The sequence below is a fragment of the Panthera pardus genome, unplaced genomic scaffold, assembly GCF_024362965.1.
Source record: "Panthera pardus isolate Hobbes unplaced genomic scaffold, ASM2436296v1 HiC_scaffold_16, whole genome shotgun sequence".
Taxonomy (NCBI): Eukaryota; Metazoa; Chordata; class Mammalia; order Carnivora; family Felidae; genus Panthera; species Panthera pardus.
This window is the reverse complement of record NW_026526721.1, coordinates 155,548,786-155,567,371: the sequence shown is the minus strand read 5'-3', so window position 1 is coordinate 155,567,371 and position 18,586 is coordinate 155,548,786. Positions and strand designations below refer to the sequence as shown.

The 18,586-nt window shown below is 45.8% G+C and overlaps 1 protein-coding gene across 2 annotated transcripts in view; it reads left to right on the top strand.

Moving 5' to 3' along the window:
- The window catches only part of SUSD5 (sushi domain containing 5), an 80,274-nt gene that overhangs the window by 27,499 nt on the left and 34,189 nt on the right, over positions 1-18,586 (top strand). Inside the window, exons 1-3 of one of the 2 annotated variants that reach the window (XM_053904081.1) lie at positions 1,104-1,475; positions 10,798-10,975; positions 15,448-15,566. In XM_053904081.1, the coding sequence (XP_053760056.1) occupies positions 1,373-1,475; positions 10,798-10,975; positions 15,448-15,566 (400 nt within the window). In that variant the 5' untranslated portion in view covers positions 1,104-1,372. Of the gene's footprint in view, positions 1-1,103; positions 1,476-10,797; positions 10,976-15,447; positions 15,567-18,586 lie in introns of those variants that run through there. The other variant, XM_019418581.2, reaches the window with a different exon arrangement.

The following is an 18,586-nucleotide window of genomic DNA, read 5'->3' as shown; positions in this document are numbered from 1 at the left end:
TGTTCACTTGAGAGAGAGCATGTGACCTGGGAAGGAGCAGAAAGAAAGGGAGAGAGCATCCCAAGCACAGAGCCAGCTTGATCTCCTGCACCGGTGAGATCATGACCTGAGCAGAAGTCAAGAGTCAGCCGCTTAACCAACTGAGCACCCAGGGGCCCCCCAATCCCAGTTTTTACCTTAAAAAGTAGTCTTTCAACGTCTGCGTCCTAGCGCATTGTCCTGGGGCCAAGCATGTGTTCCTTTGAGTACCAACCACTTGTTCGTCCTCCTTACGTGCCTGTGTTACTTCGGTCTGAGCATTTTCAGGACCGATCCTCCCTGCTACCGGGCCCAGCTCGGGGGCAGGCACGCCGTGGGCACGTCTGACCAGGACGCGAAGGCGGAAGGGACTGGTAAACCGTCCGGCGCCGCGGGCCCGAGTTACAACACGGATCTTTATCACTGCACGCGTCGAGAACGCAAACCCGCCTCCGCTCGCCGCGGGAGGCCGATGCTAGGACACCGGACAGGGGGCGAACCGGGAAGAGGAAGCAACTGAGGGCAGGGACTCCTGCGGCAGAATCCGGCAGGACGCTTCAGCAGGTGAATCCCAGCCCCTAACGGACCGCGAGTCCCAGGCCCTGTCCAGGTGGAGGAGCCCTGGCCTGGGAGGCGCGACGAGGGCGACAACCGCCCCAGCGCCTTGGAGAAATGCTGGGCGCACCTGGGGACGTGAGGGAGGCGGCCGAAGATGCCCCCCCACCCCGCAGGGCCTTTGCAGCCACGCCTTCAGGAGGGGTCCCGCGGCTGCGTGCGCCTGGCTCCTTGGGGCGAGCTGGCTGGAGGCCCCTTGTCCCCACCGTGTTCCTCCTCGGGGAGGGGGCGGGGGAGCCGCAAAGTCCGGGGGCAGAGCGCAGACGTGGGCGTTCAGGCTCGGACCGTCCTCCCGGGGTCAGGCCGCCAGGCCGCGTCCCCCTTTGGCCGACCGCCCCCCCCCCCCCCAGGCAGGCGGGGGGGAAAAGGGGGGGGGGTCCCTGCGGCCGGCGCTCGGCTCTCCCCGCCTCCCCGCGCCCTCACCCTCCGCCCCGGCGGCGCCCCGCGAGCTCGGCGTGCGGCGCAGCCTCCGGCGGTGCCGAGACCTCCAGGTGCCCGGCGCGAAGGCGGAGCCGCGCGTCCAGCCGCCTCCCCGGCGCCGCGGACGACACCCCCACCCCCCGGGAGCTGGGGGCCCCCGCGCGGCGGCTCCGGGCGCCCGGCCTCCCCGGGGCTCGGCGCGCTCCTCCCCGGGACGCGCGGGGCGCGCACGGCCGAGCAGAGCGCAGCGCGCACAGCCGAGCGGCGCCCACGCGGGGCAGCCCGCGCTCCAGCCCGCGGCGCCCGGACGCCCGCGACCATGGCCGCCGAGGGACGCGGCCCCCGCGCCCCGCTCGGGGCCGCGGCGCTGCTGCTGCTGCTGCTGCTGCTGGGGCTGCCGCGCGTGTGCGTGCGGGCAGACGGTGAGTGTGCGCGGGGCCCGGGGGGCGAGGCGGCGCGCGGGGGTGCTCCCCGCGGCCCCCCGCCGACCTCCGGGTCCCCTCTCGCCCCCCCCCCCCACCCTGGCTCCCGACCCCTCCCCGAGCACCCGAGAAAGCCTGGCCTTCCGAAGGTCGTCATGAAAGGGCTTTGCGGTGAAGTCACGTCTAGGGCGCCCCGGAGCCGCCTCTGCGGAGACCTGCTTTTCCACGTCCGTTCAAGGGGCTCCCGGCGACGAGGCTGACAAGGCTACCGGCTAGTTTGTCTCGGTCCAAGAACATCGGAAAGATGAGTAGGGATCAGCAGGCAAAGGGGAGAGGAGAGTGCCTTGCCCGGGGGAAGTAGCATGTGCAAAGGCCCTGTGACGGGCAGGGGAGATGGGACAAAAGAGTGGCTGGAGCCGAGCGTGCGAGGTGAGGATGTCGTGTGACGCGAGGCCGCAGAAATAGGCAACAAACAGGTTCTCGCAGGTGGTGAGAATTGGCCCGCTTTTTTGTTTGTTTCTTTGCTTTTTTTTTTTTTTTTAAACCTGAATTCAGCTTTCAGCGCCTCCCTTAAATTGGCAGGATCAGAGCCTTATATCGGCTACATTTTGAAAAGCTAATTCAGCTGTATTTTCATTTTGGGACAAAACCCCATTGACTTGGTGCAGGAGGATCTGGGAGGAAAGAAGACAGCAGTTCTCACGTCCATGAGCGGTTTCTAGAAAGTCCAAGCTTGGGACAGATTGGATTGATGAAGAAGAAAAACCCTTGGCTGATTCGGGATGCTTTGTATATTTTTGAACGTCGTTGCTTTTTGAGTAAACAATTCCCTGGGAAAGAAGTGAGCTTGCCAGAAAGAGGCGTGGTGGTTAGGGAAAGGGGGAAAGTGAGAAAAAAACCTCCAGATACTATCTTAGAATTTTGGTGCTTTTGTCCTAAGTGCCAGCTTGCAGAACCCTTTGCTCCTAATTAAGGATGAATGTTTTATTTCTTCATATCCTCAGAGTGTTAGAAAAGAAAACATTTTTAACTTTGAAGGTTCCTCCTGAAGACTGTTGGGTTCTTTTTCATTGAGATGTAGTCCGTGTAAAATTTACCATTTAAACATTTATAATCAGTGGAGCTCGTACATTGATTGCATTGTCCCATCATCACCGCTAACTCCTGAACATTTCTATCCGCTGAACCGAAATCCCATACCTATTAGCAGCCAACCCGCTGTTACTTTTTTACTATAGTATTTTTTGCCTGATGAATGCAAGTGGAATAAATAGGAGTCAGTATCGACTTTTGAACAATGTATAGTATTGTACCAACTTTAATTCGTTTCAAAGAAGTACTTCTGCAATCCCCGAGGCTTTAGAGTTTCACCCTATTATAACTGCTTAAGTGGAATGCTGAGTGGATAGGGATCAGCTTTTTTGTGCCTATCTGGCTTACTGTGGGTCCTAGAAACTTGAAGGCAGAAATATCATTGGACAAGGAGAGAGAAACAGAAGCACCACAGCTCTTTTTCTTGTTATCCCTTGCCAGAAATGCCTGTTTCTCCCTTCTCCTTTCTTTCCTCTCCCTGCTTCCCTAAGTACACTTACTTTCAAGAAACTCCATTTACTGAGTTCCAACTTTTATAACAGAGCCATTGAAGAATTATAATCTATATTATGAAAGGATTCTTTTCCCTACGACATATATGTTTAACGACCTTCGCTTTCCACATTTCGTTATTTGTGTTCTGCGGTGGTGGAAGGAAGAAGAAACTTTCAGCTAGACTTGATGTGTCACAGACATCTGGAGAGAGACTTGGAGTTATTAAAACCTCCATGGACTCATTAAAAATGTCAATGAGATAAATTCAAATGAAAAACATTTAGTTTGCATTTGACTGATGAGATATACATCTCCTATATTAGAGAGATCTGCCCCTGTATTTTTTCCCCCTTTTTTCTACTGTGCTTTTAAAATACTTTTGAAACTGAAAACTTTTCACATTGACTGAATGGAAATTAATTGTGTTTGGGTAATGATTATAGGAAAAGATTCATTAATGCAACAGATAATTGATTGAGCATCTATCATATGCTAGGTACAATCCTTGCTGTTGGGGATAGAATGGTGAGGGGAAATAGGTCCTTGCTATCAGGGAGTTTAACATCCAGTGGGTTAGTCAGTAAGCAAATCATTATGTGAATAAAATGTGAATTTGTGATTTTAATAAGTGATTAAATTAAAGGACAGAGGTACTATGGGAGCCTGTACCAGGAGATTCTGGTTTGGTGCATTAGGATCTGAGAGAGGAATAAGAATTGACTAGGCAAAGAGGGGGAAGAACAGGTGTCTGGGTAGAGAATAGCACATACAAAAAAAAAAAAAAATTTGTGAGCAGGGAGAATGGGCCATGTGATAAGAGACAGAGTGGCTGGAGTCACGAGTCCAAGGTGGAAATGGTTTGAAATGATGCTAGGAAAATTGGAGTGGGTGTAATGAGGTGGGGCGTCATAGACAAAGTTCCTTCTTAATCCAAAAAAGGGAAGGAAGTCATTGGATGATTTCCAGTGGTAGAATGGCTAATAAGATTTGCATTTTGAAAAGATTGCCCTGATGGTGATGTAGGAAGAATGGATGGGACCAGGGCAAGACTGGATATAGAGAGAGACCATATAGGATGCCATTTTAGTTGGCAGACGAGAGAGGGTGGAGGTGTGTAGAGGTGGCTGCGGTTAGTGGGAAGGGTCTGGACTAAAGAGAAAAATGTGAGTCATCTGTGTAAGGTATGAAGCCATGTGTGTGGATAGAATCCTAGAGAAACATTTCGTAGTGAAAAGAGATGACTTAGAACTGAGCCTGGAGTAAGAAACAGTTTACGGTTACTGACTCTACATTCATGAGATATATTGGCCTGTGATTTTCATTTCTTGTAATATTCTTGTCAAGTGTTGACATCAGTATTATGGTGATTTCTAAAATAAGTGGGGAAGTTGTTCCCTCCACTGTTGTCTAAAAAGGTGGCTGCAAGGTGAGCTGTTGTTTTGTTGTTTTGTTTAGTGTTTGGTAGTGAGGTCATATGTGTTTGAAGTTTTTCTCATGGGAAGATTTTTAAATGATGAGTTTAATTTATTTTTTTTAAGTTTATTTATTTATAATCTCCCCACCCAGTATGGGGCTCAAACTCAAGACCCTGAGATCGAGTCACATGCTCCACCATTGAGCCAGCCAGGTGCCCCTTAATTTCTTCAGTAGTGAAAGACATATTCAGATTTCTTATTCATTTTGGGTCAGTTTTGCTAAGTTTGTTTTATGAAATTTGTCCATTTCATCTAAATTGTCAAATGTACTGGCATATATAACATAATAATCGCTTACTATCTTTTCAGTGTCCATGGGATCTGTAGTAATGTCCCCTTTCATTCTTGATATTGGTAATTTGCATTTTCTCTCTTTTTGTCTTTGATCAGTTTTGCTAAGGATTTATCAATTTTATCATTCTTTAGAAAGAAACAATTTTTGGCTTTATTTCCTCTATTGTACATCTGCTTTCCATTTCATTGATTTCTGTTCTATCTTATTTCCCTGCTTCTACTTCTTTAGAAGCTTTAATTTTATGTTCTATGTTTTTAAGATAAGAAATTAAATCATTAGTTATCAACAACTCTTCTTTTGTAATATGATCATTTGAGGCTACAAATGCCCCTTAAATACTACTTTAGTTTCCCCACAAGTTTTTGTCACTTTCATAAAAATGTTTTGTTTGAATTGTGGTTTTCTTTGAACCCATCGTTTATTTAGAAGTGTGTTTTGTAATTTCCATCCACAAGGGGATTTTCCTAGTTATTACTTTGCTATTGAGAGGCAGTATATATAATACAGTGGTTAGGAACTTTAAGATACAGCCAAAATGCCTGGTTTTGTATCCCAGCTGTGTGATCTTGGACAAATAATTCATACCAAATCTTAACTATAAATAAGGATAATAATAACACCTGCATCACAGAGTTGTTATAAGGATTAATTTAATATTTATAAAGCAATTTATAAAGCAATATTTATAAACCAATTTATAAAGTGTTTACCCATAGTAAACACTGTATAAGTGTTTGATAAATAAGACAAGTCATTTTAGGTTGTTTGTATTGTCGTTTAAAAATGTGCTTTGTATAGGGGCGCCTGGGTGGCTCAGTAGGTTGAACGTCCAGCTTCGGCTCAGGTCATGATCTCACAGTTTGTGAGTTTGAGCCCCACGTTGGGCTGTGTGCTGACAGCTCAGAGCCTGGAGCCTGCTTCCGATTCTGTGTCTCCCTCTCTCTCTGCCCCTCCCCTGCTCATGCTCTGTCTCTCTCCTTCAAAAATAAATAAAAACATTTAAAAAAATTTTTTAAATATGCTTTGTATGATTTGAGTCTTGAAATGTTTTTTGATTTGTCTTGAAGCTCAGTATTTGATCAGTTTTATAAATGTCCTTTGTGTGTCTATACTGAATGTGCATTCTATACTTTGCCATATTGTGCATCAGTCCTTACATCAAGTGTGTTAATTTTGTTGCTTAAATCTCATATGTTCTTTCCAGTTTTTTTCCTGTTTTATCAATTCCTGAGGAGGCCAGTGGTTAAAATTTTCATAAGCACTGTGGATTTTTTCCAATTCTCCCTGTAGTTTTATTAATATTGCCTTTTTCTAGTCTAGAGTTGTTATTTATTTGTTCAAAATTATTTTACATTACTCATGAAATAACTGTCATAACAGAACCTGTTCTTCTCTAGCAATGGCTTTTTTAATAACAGCTTTATTGGAATATGATTCATATACTGTACAATTTGCCCTTTTAAAGCGTGTGATTCACTGGTCTTTAGCATGCTCACCAAGTTATGAATCACTGTGCACAATTTTAGAACATTTTTTTTGCCCCCAGATAAACCCTGTTCCCATTGGCATTTATTTCCTTGTTTCTCCTCAACCCCCCAACCCCTAGGCAACTACTTCCTGTGTCTGAATTTGCCTGTTTTGGACATTTCATGTAAATGGACTCATACGATGTGTGAACTTCTGTGACTGGCTGCTTTCCCTTCGCATAATGTTCGTATCCATTTGTAGCATGTGTCAATACTTCATTTCATTTCACTGCCAAATAATATTCTTTCGTGTGGCTCTTCAGACCATACTTTGTTGATCCAGTTATCAGTTGATGGTCATTGGGTGGACTCTACTTTTTGGCTATTATACACACAGTTTTATAATTGTGGACTTAATTTATTACTTATTATAAATAACGCTGCTAGGAACATTCATACGGAAGTTTCTTTTTTTTTTTATTCACTTATTTAAATTCAGGTTAGTTAATGTACAGCGTAGTGTTGGTTTCTAGAGGAGAACCCAATGATTCGTCACTTACATATAACACCCAGTGCATATACAGAAGCTTTTATATAAACACGTGTTTTCGGTTCTCTTGGGTATTCAGCTAAGAGTATGACTGCTGGGTCACGTGGTAACTCTAGGAGAAGCTGCTGTCAACTTTTGAGATGCTAGACGGTTTTCCAAGCAGCTGCATCCTTCTCTGTTCCCACCAGCAGCGTCTGAGGGTTCCACTTTACCCACTTCCTCGCCATCACTTAGGTCAAAAAATGTCTTTTTGATGATAGCCATCCTACTGGATAGGAAGTAACATCTCATTGTGGTTTTGATTTGCATTTTGCTGTCGGCCCATAACGTTGAGCCTCTTTTCGTGTGCTTATTGGCCGTTTCTTTAAAGATGTCTATTCAGATCCTTTGCCCATTTTAGCCATTTTTAAGTGTGCAAATCTGTGGCATTTGAGCGCATTCACATGGGGGTACAACTGTCACCGCCATCCGTTTCCAGGGCTTTTTCATCTTTCCTACCTGAAACTCCATGCCCATTAAGCATTAATTCTCTACCGTCCCCACCCCAGCCCCTGGCAACCCCCATTCTATTTTTTATCGCTAGGAATTGGACTAACTTACTTCACTTAACATAATGTCTTCAAGATTTAGCCATGTTGTAGCATCTGTCAAATTTTCCTTCTTTTTAAGGATAGTTAATATTCCTTTGTATTTTGTAGCACATTTCGTTTACCCGTTCATCTGTCGATGGACACTTTGGTCGCTTCCACAAATGGTGGTTGTGAATCATTCTTCACGATCCCACCAGCAACGCATACACGTTCGGTATTTTTTCGCTACCTATCTGCCAGCCCTGTTATTTTCTGTCGTTTCTTTTTTATTAGTAGCCATCTTAGTGAGCATGAAGTGGTATTTAATTGTAGTTTGATTTCACTTCCCTGATGGTTAGCAACGTCAGCAATGTCCTCTTGGCCGTTTGTATGGCTTCTTTGGAGAAAGATCTTTTCAAGTCCTTGGCCCATCTGTACTCAGGCTGCTTGGTCTCTTTAATTGTTGTCGGGTTGTGGGAGTTCCTTACCCACTCTATATACGAGTTTCTTACTAGATGTGTATTTGCAGAAATGTTCTTTCATGCTGTGGGCTGTCTTTTCGCTTCATTGATTTTGTTCTCTGAAGCAAAACGTTTTTAATTTGATGAAGTTCAGTTTGTATCTTTTCTCCCTGGTTGTTTGTGCTCTTGGTGTTGTGTCTAGGAAACCATGGCATCATCCAAGATCACAAAGATTTCCTATGTTTTCTCTTCAGTGTTACGGTGTTAGCTCTTCCATTTAGGCCTTTGATTCACTTTGAGGGAATTATTGTGTAAAGGGTGAGGCGGGAGTCCAGCTTCACTCTTTTGCATGTGCCTGTTGAGTTGTTCCAGCACCGTTTCTTGAAAAGACTCTTCTTTTCCCATTGGGTGGTCTCGATCACCCTTGTTGAAAATCAGTTGACTGTCAACGTGGAGATTTATTTCTGGAATCTCATTCTTTCCTTTGTGTCTTTTTATTAACTTACTATTTTTCATCTTTTTTGTCTCTCTGCTACCTTTTGAATGATTTCTTCTGACTTCTGTTTCAAGGATGAGTTCTTTTTTAAAATTTTTTTAATGTTTTTATTTTATTTTTGAGAGAGAGAGACAGAGTGTGAGCTGGGGAGGGGCAGAGAGAGAGGGAGATACAGAATCCGAGCTGTCGGCAGAGAGCCCGACGTGGGGCTCGAACTCATGACCTGTGAGATCATGACCTGAGTCGAAGTCAAACACCGAGCCACCCGGGCGCCCCAAGGATAAGTTCTTTGTCCGATTGTGTCTGACATGCAGCCAAAAGCATCCATTGCATTTTTAATTTATCATTGTGACTTTATTTCTAGAAGTCCTACCTGGTTCTTTCGCAGTTCAGCTAAGCCCCTTTTTGTAGTTTTCTCTTCTTTGCGGATGTTTTCAGACTTGTCTTTTCTTCCTTTAGATGTGGTAATTATCATTGTTTTATGATCTGTGCCTATTAATAACACTATCAGATGTACCTTTAGGTCAGTTTCTGCTGGACACTGTGTATGTTGTTTCTCACTCGTGGTGCCTCGTCCCCTGAACACTTAGCCGTGTTTTAGTGTTGTGGTCATTGCCTTTGAAAGAATATTTGCATGGGATTTCCCGAAGCCTACGATGAAGATATTTTTTTCCCTCCAGACAAGATTTCCCTTTGTTCCTGCCGGGTGTCGATAAATGTCGGCCTTAAGCCACTTTAGGCTAAATTCACGGCTTAAAGTATCTTAGACGTCAGTTTTTGTCAGGGTGACATTTCCCACTGAGTATTAGCGCTTGGGTATCTGGCGCTCAGACAACTCTTCCCACAGTCCCTTGAGAATGAGAGGAGGGGGTACTGTTTATCCTCGGTCACTCTTATCCTGAGAGCTAAACCCCTCAGGGTCCCAGCTTTGTGTATTTACGTGCGGGTGTGATGGTGGTGGAGAGGAGAGGAGAGGCCTGTCGCCTTCTCTACCTCATGTGCGCCCTAGGCTTTCACTGTTGTCCCCCTTGTTCAAGGGCTTGACTATCAGCGCATCAGTTAAATTTCCTAATATTTTTTCCCACTGAGGCAAATGCCATTGACACAAAAGTGTCTTGGGGCACATGCTTCTCCAGGCAGGGCCATCAAGTACAGTTGTTCAGACTGTGTACTGCACACTGGCACCAAGTCTAAGGGAGGACGAGTCCCCTACAGATACGTTTAGTGTGAAACATTTTTTAATTTTCCTCATGGCTTTGATCCCAAAGCTGAGGGCTTATCGTATTTATTATAATTATCTCAGAACTGATAACAGCTGAAGTGTCTCATTCCAATAAAATCAACACAGTGTGATAATTTTGCCAAAAGAGGGAAGCGAAGTGTCTCATTCTAACCGGGATTCTTCCTCCCCCCTACCTTAAACTTGATAGGGTTTTCCCAGGCACTGCTTCACCTCTGCAGGAGGCTCCCAGAGACCACAGTGCTCCCTCCCTCCTCCGCCATGAGTTTCTTGCCGAAAGCTCTCTTTTGCTTTCAGACTCAGCTTCCTCCTCTGCCTGCTTTCCTGTTCCCATGGTACTCACCTGTCCCACGTTTTTGAGGCTCGCTGCACGCCCGTTTACCGAGGTGCTACGGGAATCCGCGGTGCCCCGGACATGGCCTCCGCTGTCTCGTCCGGCCTGGGACAAGTGGCAGCCCGCACAAGTGGACTCACCGCGGGACGGGCCCGATGATGTTCTGAGACAAGGAGAGGGGAGGCAGCCTGCCGTGTACGGGGTCACCCCGGGGCCAGGGCAGGCAGAAGAAGGCAGACCCGAGTCCGACGTCCGTCCCCTGGACACCGACTGCCCAGCTGCCCGGGACAACTAGGACGCTGGGCCTTAAGACACGGTGTTTGTAAAATAGCTTTGAAAAAGGAAGGTTTCAAGCGTATATCCAGAGAAGCATGCAAAGCAGATGGTTAATTTTGTTTTAAAGAAGACAGGAGCAGGGCACCTGGGTGGCCCCGTCAGTTAAGCCTCCGGCTCCTGGTTTCAGCTCAGGTCATGATCTCGTGGTTCGTGAGTTTGAGCCCCGGATCAAGGCTCTGTTCTAGCAGCGCAGAACCTGCTTGGGACTCTCTCCCTCTCTCTCTCTCTCTGCCCCTCCCCTCCTTGCGCTGTCTCTGTCTCTCTCTAAGAAAATAAACTTAAAACAAAAAAGAAGTCATTGAAGGCGACAGGAGCGTAAAACCGGTAAAAGCACCAAAGTAACTGTCGTCACCTCGTCCTGGGATGAGTACCGTGGGGTGGTCGCTGCTCATTGGGGACTTCCGGCCAGCAGGAAACTACAGCTGCGACCCGTGTCTGCCAGAGACTGAGTGTGCTGAGGTTCAATCCCGTGGATCCTGGGGTAAGCCCGTGTTCGTGCTTGTCCCCACACAGGGAAGCTGTTTGTGCTGGAATCCCAGAACGGCTCGCGCGGCCTGGAACTGGAGGTGGCCCGCCTTTCCTGCAGGAGCAGGGGTGCGCACCTGGTATCTGCGGACGAGCTGCGGAGGGTGGTCCAGGATTGTGCCTTTGCGGTGTGCACCACGGGCTGGTTGGCGGATGGCACCCTGGGGTGAGTCAGGCATGCAGGGGAGAGCTCTCCTTCCCTCGCACCCCCGCTCCCCCACCAAGGCTCCTATGGGGGCTCGGTCACCGTTTTGAGGTGCCAGGATGGGCCAAGGCCAGCGGACAGTGGCTTCGGGCACATTCTTGTTTTCAGTTCTCAAATAAAAACACGTTTCTGGAGTTCTGTCACGGTATTCCCTCCTGACTTTGTTGTTCCGAGTTTCTTTCTAAGTCATAAAACTAATACTTGCTTGTGAAAAGTTCAAGTAATACAGACATGTGTGAAGTTCAAAGTGAGTTTCTCTCTTCTTCCCCACCTCAGAGGTAATGGCTGTTAACTGTTCGGTGTAAATCCTTGATCTCTTCTTTCCCTGTGGGGGTTCGTCTACATACCTGTGAATAGGAGGATGGGAACGAGTTCTCTCGTGTTACTCCCATGGAGAGCTGGGTCTGTGTCCTCTCCCTTTAAATGAGGCACAGCATAGAATGGCCTGGACCAATAGAATACAGCAAGAGTGGTACCATGTGACCCCTGAGGTTAGGTCGGAAAGGTCCATGCCCAGATTCCTGGGACACTCACTTTTGACGTGTCATGTAAGACGTCTGCCTATCCCGAGAGGGCCATGCTGTGAGGAAGTCCAGGCCACAGGGAGATGCCCCACAGAGGTGCCCTCACCGATAGCCCCAACCGGGGTCGCGGTCCATAGCCAGCATCGACCGCCAGAGACGCCAGTGAAGGTGTCTCTCCGTGATTCTTGTCCCCCAGCTGTTGAGTTCTTGCCGGCTTCTGGGTCTTCCCAGCTCAGGCCCTAGACATTACAGATCGGAGGCAAGCCATTCCCCTCGGGCCCTCAGTTCCCGACCAAAGGAATCCTTGTGGAGAAACGATTCTTGCGGCCAGCCGGGAGAAAACTTCCCATTAGTTCTGGTCACTGCTTCTTTAGTCATACCCAGAAAAGGCAGGGGCCATTCCTGTCTCCTTCATGCCACAGGAATGTGAACGAGCAGAGCGGGCTCCAACAACTGCTTTGGTTGATAATAACCTTGAGGACGGGCTGGCAGATGGCCATAGACAACACACACAACCGGGCTGACTTACATTTCCAATTGGGCCACACGTGAAGCAGCAGTTGGACAAAGAAGACTGCTAAGGCTACCCCCAAAGCTTTTCAGTGAATCTGGAACCGTGGCTCTCTCTGCCTTACATTTTACATCCGGGTTCTGGACAGACAAAGTAGGTCCTGTGCATGCATATTTCCACAATGTAGTTAAGTGTGGATATTTTTCATAACGTTGTTGCTGTCATTACATCAGATAACCAGGGTGTTTAGGAATTGCGAAGAGCCAGTTTGAAGCCAGGCTGGGGTCTCCCAGGCTTTACAGATCAGGAGTGGGTCTTTGGAAAGGTCTGTCCTCTCTGGGTTTGCGGTATGGTGTTAGGACATATTAGTAGATCTCTACATTGCTTAGATGATACTTCTTTGTAGCAAACATACTTCCTTGATAGATTTACAACACGACGTATTAAAAATAAAACTATTTTGATGTTTCTGGAACCAAGAAGTATCTGATCATCAATACATACATTTCAGCCATCCCCCCTCCACCCTGAAGGCCAATTATTAAATGTGTGGAGCATCTTACAATTGATGGCATAGTGAACGTACAGTTCATGTGATCTGTGTCTCCATGGATTTCAGTTGACTGTACACATAAACCCAGAGGGGGATGGAGCCCTAAAGTGGTGAATCCAAAATTGGGGGCCACTCGCCTCCTGGAAGCTTTTGCTCATTCCATAAAGGATGACCGAACAAAACCGAGTGGCAATTTACATAGCTTCATAGGACTAGGACAGAGATTGGAATTCAGGTTTTGTGTAGGCAGGTCCTGTGGAGTCGTTTGCTTTGGGCTGGGACATTCCAGGGCTGTACCCCAGGAGTAAGAGTAAACTGGAAGAAGTATGCAGGCCCTCACGGGAACTGCAGCGTGGCTTAAAATCTTCTGGAGCCACGAGTGTGGCTTGAGATGATACTGGAGCTCCAGTGTTCCATATAGCTAGTGGAACTGATTTTAAACATCCTCTCTAGAAGGATGACAGTATCCTAGGCAATGTATTTCCACTAACAATTTTAGGAAAAATAAGATTTGCCACACAATATAACATTAAAAAAATTTTTTTAATGTTTATTTATTTTTGAGACAGAGAGAGACACAGATGTGAGCGGAGGAGGGGCAGAGAGAGAGGGAGACACAGAATCCGAAGCAGGCTCCAGGCTCTGAGCTGTCAGCACAGAGCCCGACACGGGGCTCGAACTCATAAACCGTGAGATGCTGATCTGAGCCGAAGTCAGACACTTAACTGACTAAGCCACCTGGGCACCCTGCCACATAATATAACATAACCAGTTACATTAGGAGACAAGGCAACCAGAAAAAAGATAGCGAATAGAAGCTCTAGATATTAGCATTGGTAGATGCAGACTTTAAAATAACTTTTCAAATGTTCAAAGATACAGAAGATACAAGGAGAATTTTGACAAAAGACTAAAACTATGACAGTAACCAAGTGGAAGTTCCAGAAGTGAAACATACAGTAACTAAAATTAAGAGCATCGTGGATGGATCTAATAGCTGATTAAAAAAAAAAAAAAACCCAAAGATAAAATTAGTGAACCAGAAGATATTTCAGGAAGTATCCAGAATAAAAAAAACAAAAACAAAAACAAAAAAAAAAACAGAAGAAAAAAGGATGAAAAATACAGAAGAAAGGGTAAGAGGCAAAGAAATATGTAATTGGAATTTTGAAAGAAGGAACAAAAGCAATTATCTAAAACTTAAGAAAAGACTTATCTACAACTGAGGAAAAACATCCAGGCACAGATTCAAGAAACCCTTCAAAACATGAGTGGGACAAATAAATTCACAACTTGACACATCATGGTGAAACTGATAAGAATCTAATAATATGAAGGAAAAATATTAAAAGTAGTAATAAGAAGGGGTACCTTCCAAGGAGTGACAATAAATGGACAATGAAAGCCCCAAAACAGTTGAATGATACTTTCAAAGTGCTGAAAGAAAATTGTTGCCAACCTAGAATTTTATACCCAGTGAACATATCTTCCAGGAATAAAAGTAAAATAAAGACATTTTCAGACAGACAAAAAGTGAAAAAATTCATTATGTCAGACCTGCACTAAAAGAAACCCTAGAGGCTAATATTCAGGCAAGAGGACAATAGTTACAGGTGGAAGCCTGGAGATTCAAAAAAGGAATAGAAAGAGTAAACATAGGGGTAAATTGAAATTGTGTAATTATATAGAGCAAGAATAATAGTACTAAACACTAAGTGGCATATAAGTCAGGAAGTGTTTTAAGTATGTTAATATATAGTATTTTAATTTTTTATGTTTATTTTTAAGAGAGAGAGAGAGAGAGAAACAACATGAGCAGTGGAGGGGCAGAGAGAGAGGGAGGCACAGAATCCGAAGCAGGCTCCAGGCTCTGAGCTGTCAGCACAGAGGTGGACGTGGGGCTCAAATTCATGAACTGCGAGATCACGACCCGAGCCAATGTCAGACGTTTAACTAACTGAGCCACCCAGGTGCCCCAATACATAGTATTTTAAGTATTTTTAAGTTGTATTGTTGGAGAAGAGTGTAACCAGTGTAACCACTAAGAGGATAGTAAAAGGACATATAACTTACAGACCCATACAGAAAAAGGGAGTGCCAAAAAAAAAAAAAGAAGAATTCAAACAATCAAAATAGGGGAAAGAAAAGAGAGGAAGAAAGAATGCGCAGAACGAATAGAAAGATGGCAGGTTTCAATTCACAGAGATCTGTGATTAAATTAGATTAAAATAGATGGGACGCTTCATTTAGAAAACAAAGATTAAAAAAAAAAAATCTACTACTTGCTGTTTACCAAAGATACCCCTAAATATATCATGGGGCAAAGATAAATTATGGTTTGTTAAGTAGCATGTATGTGGAACTGAATGATATTAAAACAATAACATTCTCAAACTTGTAAGCTGCTACTAAAGCTGTACCCAGAGGAACACGTAAAGCATTTAAATGTTTGTGTTAGAGAAGAGGAAAGGCTAAAGGTTTATAAACTAAGTTACGACCCGTCTTAAGAAATCTGAAAAGGAACAGAAAAACCCCCTCCCAAAGAAAGGAACCGATAAAAAAAGCAGCATTTTGTGAAATAAACAAAACAAAACAAAACCATACACTAGAAAAGATCAATGAGGTCCTTCCTCTGAAACTTGAATTGGTACATTCGGCCTCACTGAAGCATCACCTGTGTCTTCCTGACCGTAGACATGTGTTTGGGGAGAGTATTTCCCTACGGATGCTTTCAGCCAAAGATCCTAAATCAGAAAAATGTCTGCTGATTCCGAACCGACAGCAGAAAAGAATTGTTCTTTCCCATTCTTAGTCCCCCTGACACAGTCTTCTTTGTGTGTTTCAGGACAACCGTGTGCAGCAAGGGGAGGGGTGAGCAGCAAATCGTGAGAGCCGTGGACGTGAGAATTGAAAGCAACCCGGTTCCTGGTGGCAGGTCCAATGCCCTCTGTATGAAGGATGAAGGTCAGTGCCAGAACCCTTGTAAAGGTTCTGGAGGGTGTGCCTGGTGGTTGCCATCCGAGGCTGCATTCTCCGGAAGCAGACCTTGCGACGAGAAAGGCTTCCAAAGAAAAGCCAGTAGGGCGGTGGGGCAGTGGGCAGAGAAAGCAGGGGTGCCATACTCAGCAAAGTCCACAGTGGCGGTGAGGTGATGGGTAACTTTGGCTCGGTCCTACAGGAGGTCTCAGGAGACAGTGAAGGTCACCAGTTTCCCGGATCAGGGGTGAAAAGGCAGGGGTATCCACACCACTGCACCTGTCAGTCATTGGATAAGGGCTGCTTCAGGGAGATGTAAATCCCCAGGCTCTTCTGGTTTAAGATGTGTGCTGGCGAAGGGTTCCAGTAGCCTGAGTGCCACCCTCCGGCAAAGATGCAAAAGTGCCCACCAGGAACCACCATGGAAACGATCAAGGCATCTAGGTGATGCGGGGCAGACCCCTGCAGCATCTGCTACAGTTGCTGATACAGCTTGTCCTTCGGTCTGTCTTCGCTGTGAACAGCACACTGAAAAGGAAAAAAAAAAAATCATTTTTTCCCCAAAAGGAAATTTACAGGATTTAGGAAACTGCTCCAAGGATGGATAATTCTGCTTCCCTCTGGTAAATCGGCTGAGCAGTGAGAAAACCACAGTGGAGTCTCCAGGATAGCATCTCATTGCACTGAAATCACTATACCTTCATTATCAGAAACACATGCTGTTGAGAGGGGGGTGTACGTGCAAACGGGGCAAAAGACAGCTGCTTACTCGTCAGTGCTGGAAATCAGCATATGTGCTGCTTGGCTGCACATTGGCCTCATCTGGGAGGTTTTAAGAGGTACTGATTCCTGGGTACCAGCCCTAGACATTCAGATATAAATGTTCTGGGCATTCGGGTTCTTTAAAGCTCTTCAGTGATTTTAACACATCGTCCGGCTTGAGAGCTGCTTTCCTTTTTTTTTTTTTTTTTTTTTAAATTTTTTTTTTAATCTTTATTTTTGAGAGAGAGAGAGAGAGTGAGAGCAGGGGAGGAACAGAGAGAGAGGGAGATGCAGAATCCCAAGCAGGTTCCGGGCTGAGCTGTCAGAACAGAGCCTGATGTGGGGCTCGAACCCACAAACCGTGAGAACCTGAGCCAAAGTCGGACGCTTAACCGACTGAGCCACCCAGGCGCCCCGAGAGCTGCTTTCCTAATGCAGAGTGTCCCAAACCGCTCTGATGATGAGAAATACCAAAGGGACCTGTTAGAAATACAGACCCTCAGGCTGCATTCTAGAGGCACCAACCCTAATCTCGGAGGAAGGGGTCAGAGGAGTTGGGAAGTCAGAGAGCCAGGGGAACCCCAAGGCCCTGGCTGGTGCCCGTTAGATGCTTATCAGTGACAGGTTTCTCTGCTCCTCCGGGCTCTTCCTCCAGAAGGGTTTCTTCATTTGCTAACTGCTATGGAAGGGTGTGTTGGGAGAGTCTCCTAGTATCTGCCCAGTCGAGCTCGTGAATGATGTGGCCTTGCTCTGCAGGGCTTGGGGAGAACAATACCCATGGTTTGTTTTTCAAAATCACCTAAGTAAATTAGAATGATCCTTTGAATCCCAAACACAGGCAAAAGCTCAGATCCCTGAGAGAGACAGGACAGAGCCAGAAGAAAGAGAGCATGACTTTCTTCCTTCAGTGAATATGTGGGGCTTCTGAGTCTTTTCTTTCCCTGATAACAAGGGGTGTCAGTTAGCTTTCGCTACGTAACATAACACCCCACAATGTGGTGGCGTTAAACAACTATTTATTGAGTTCACCGTCTTTTTTGGACCAGCGGTTTGTGTTTTGCTGCTGGGCTCAGCTGGGCTCATTCAGGAGTCTACAGTCAGTGGCTGGTTAGGTGGCCTTGCTTCTGGGAGTTGGTGGCTGTTGGCTAGGGCACCAGGGGCCACTGAACCATTGTTCATCATCATCCAACAGGGTAGCCTGGGCTTCCCGCCTCACAGGCCTTCAGACAGGTTGCGTCTAGGCAAGTGTAGTGCGTGAAGCCAGAGTTTGGAAACATCAATTCACATCCCGTAGGGCACCAAGCTCAAAGCCGTGATAGCAACTCCAGAATTACTGAGTTTTTGCCAAACCAACGCAATGTGCCTTCTGATATACCGCACTCAGAGGAACACAACTTCAATTCAGGGCTATTCCTGCCAAAAAGGCATAGCTTGACTCTGATCATGAAGAAACATTAACCAAACTCAAACTGAGAAACAGTCTACAAAATGCCTTTAAAAATGTCTCAGAGGAGCAAGGCAAAGCAACTGTTCTAGATTAAAATAGGCTAAAAAGACTTGACGACAAAATGCAAAATATAATTTGTGAGCCTGGGCCGTATCCTGGACCAGAAGGAAATAGCTATAATTGATAACATCTGAATATGGATTAGGAATTAGATAATCGGTTAGGAACTGTACTGCAATTGTGTAAGAGAATATCCCTGTTCTGGAAATGTGTACCAAGGTTTTAGGGATGAAGAGACATCATATCTACAGCATACTCTCAAGTGGTTCAGGAAAGAATTACAGATACAGATATACATACATATATAGATATATATACACAAACATACATATGTTTGTCTCTATAAATAGATATCTATATTTATCATGTATCTATTTATCTAGAGAGGGGGAAATGATAAAGCAAATGGGTGAAATGAAAACACCTTGGTAAATCCAGATAAATGGGTTTTTCGGGTTTTGTTTTTTTAAATGTTTATTTCGAGAGAGAGCAAGTGAGAGCAGGGGAGGGACAGAGACAGAGAGAGGAAGAGAGAATCCCAAGCAGGCTCTGTGCTTTCAGCACCGAGCACAACGCGGGTCTCGATCTCACCAGCCGTAAGATCGTGACCTGAGCCCAAGTGAAGAGTCGCACGTGGATGCTTAACCGACTGAGCCATCCGTGCCGTGCCCCCCTGGATAAACAGCTTTGTGGAAATCCTGATTCTTAAAATTTTTCTGGAACGTTAAACTATGTAAAA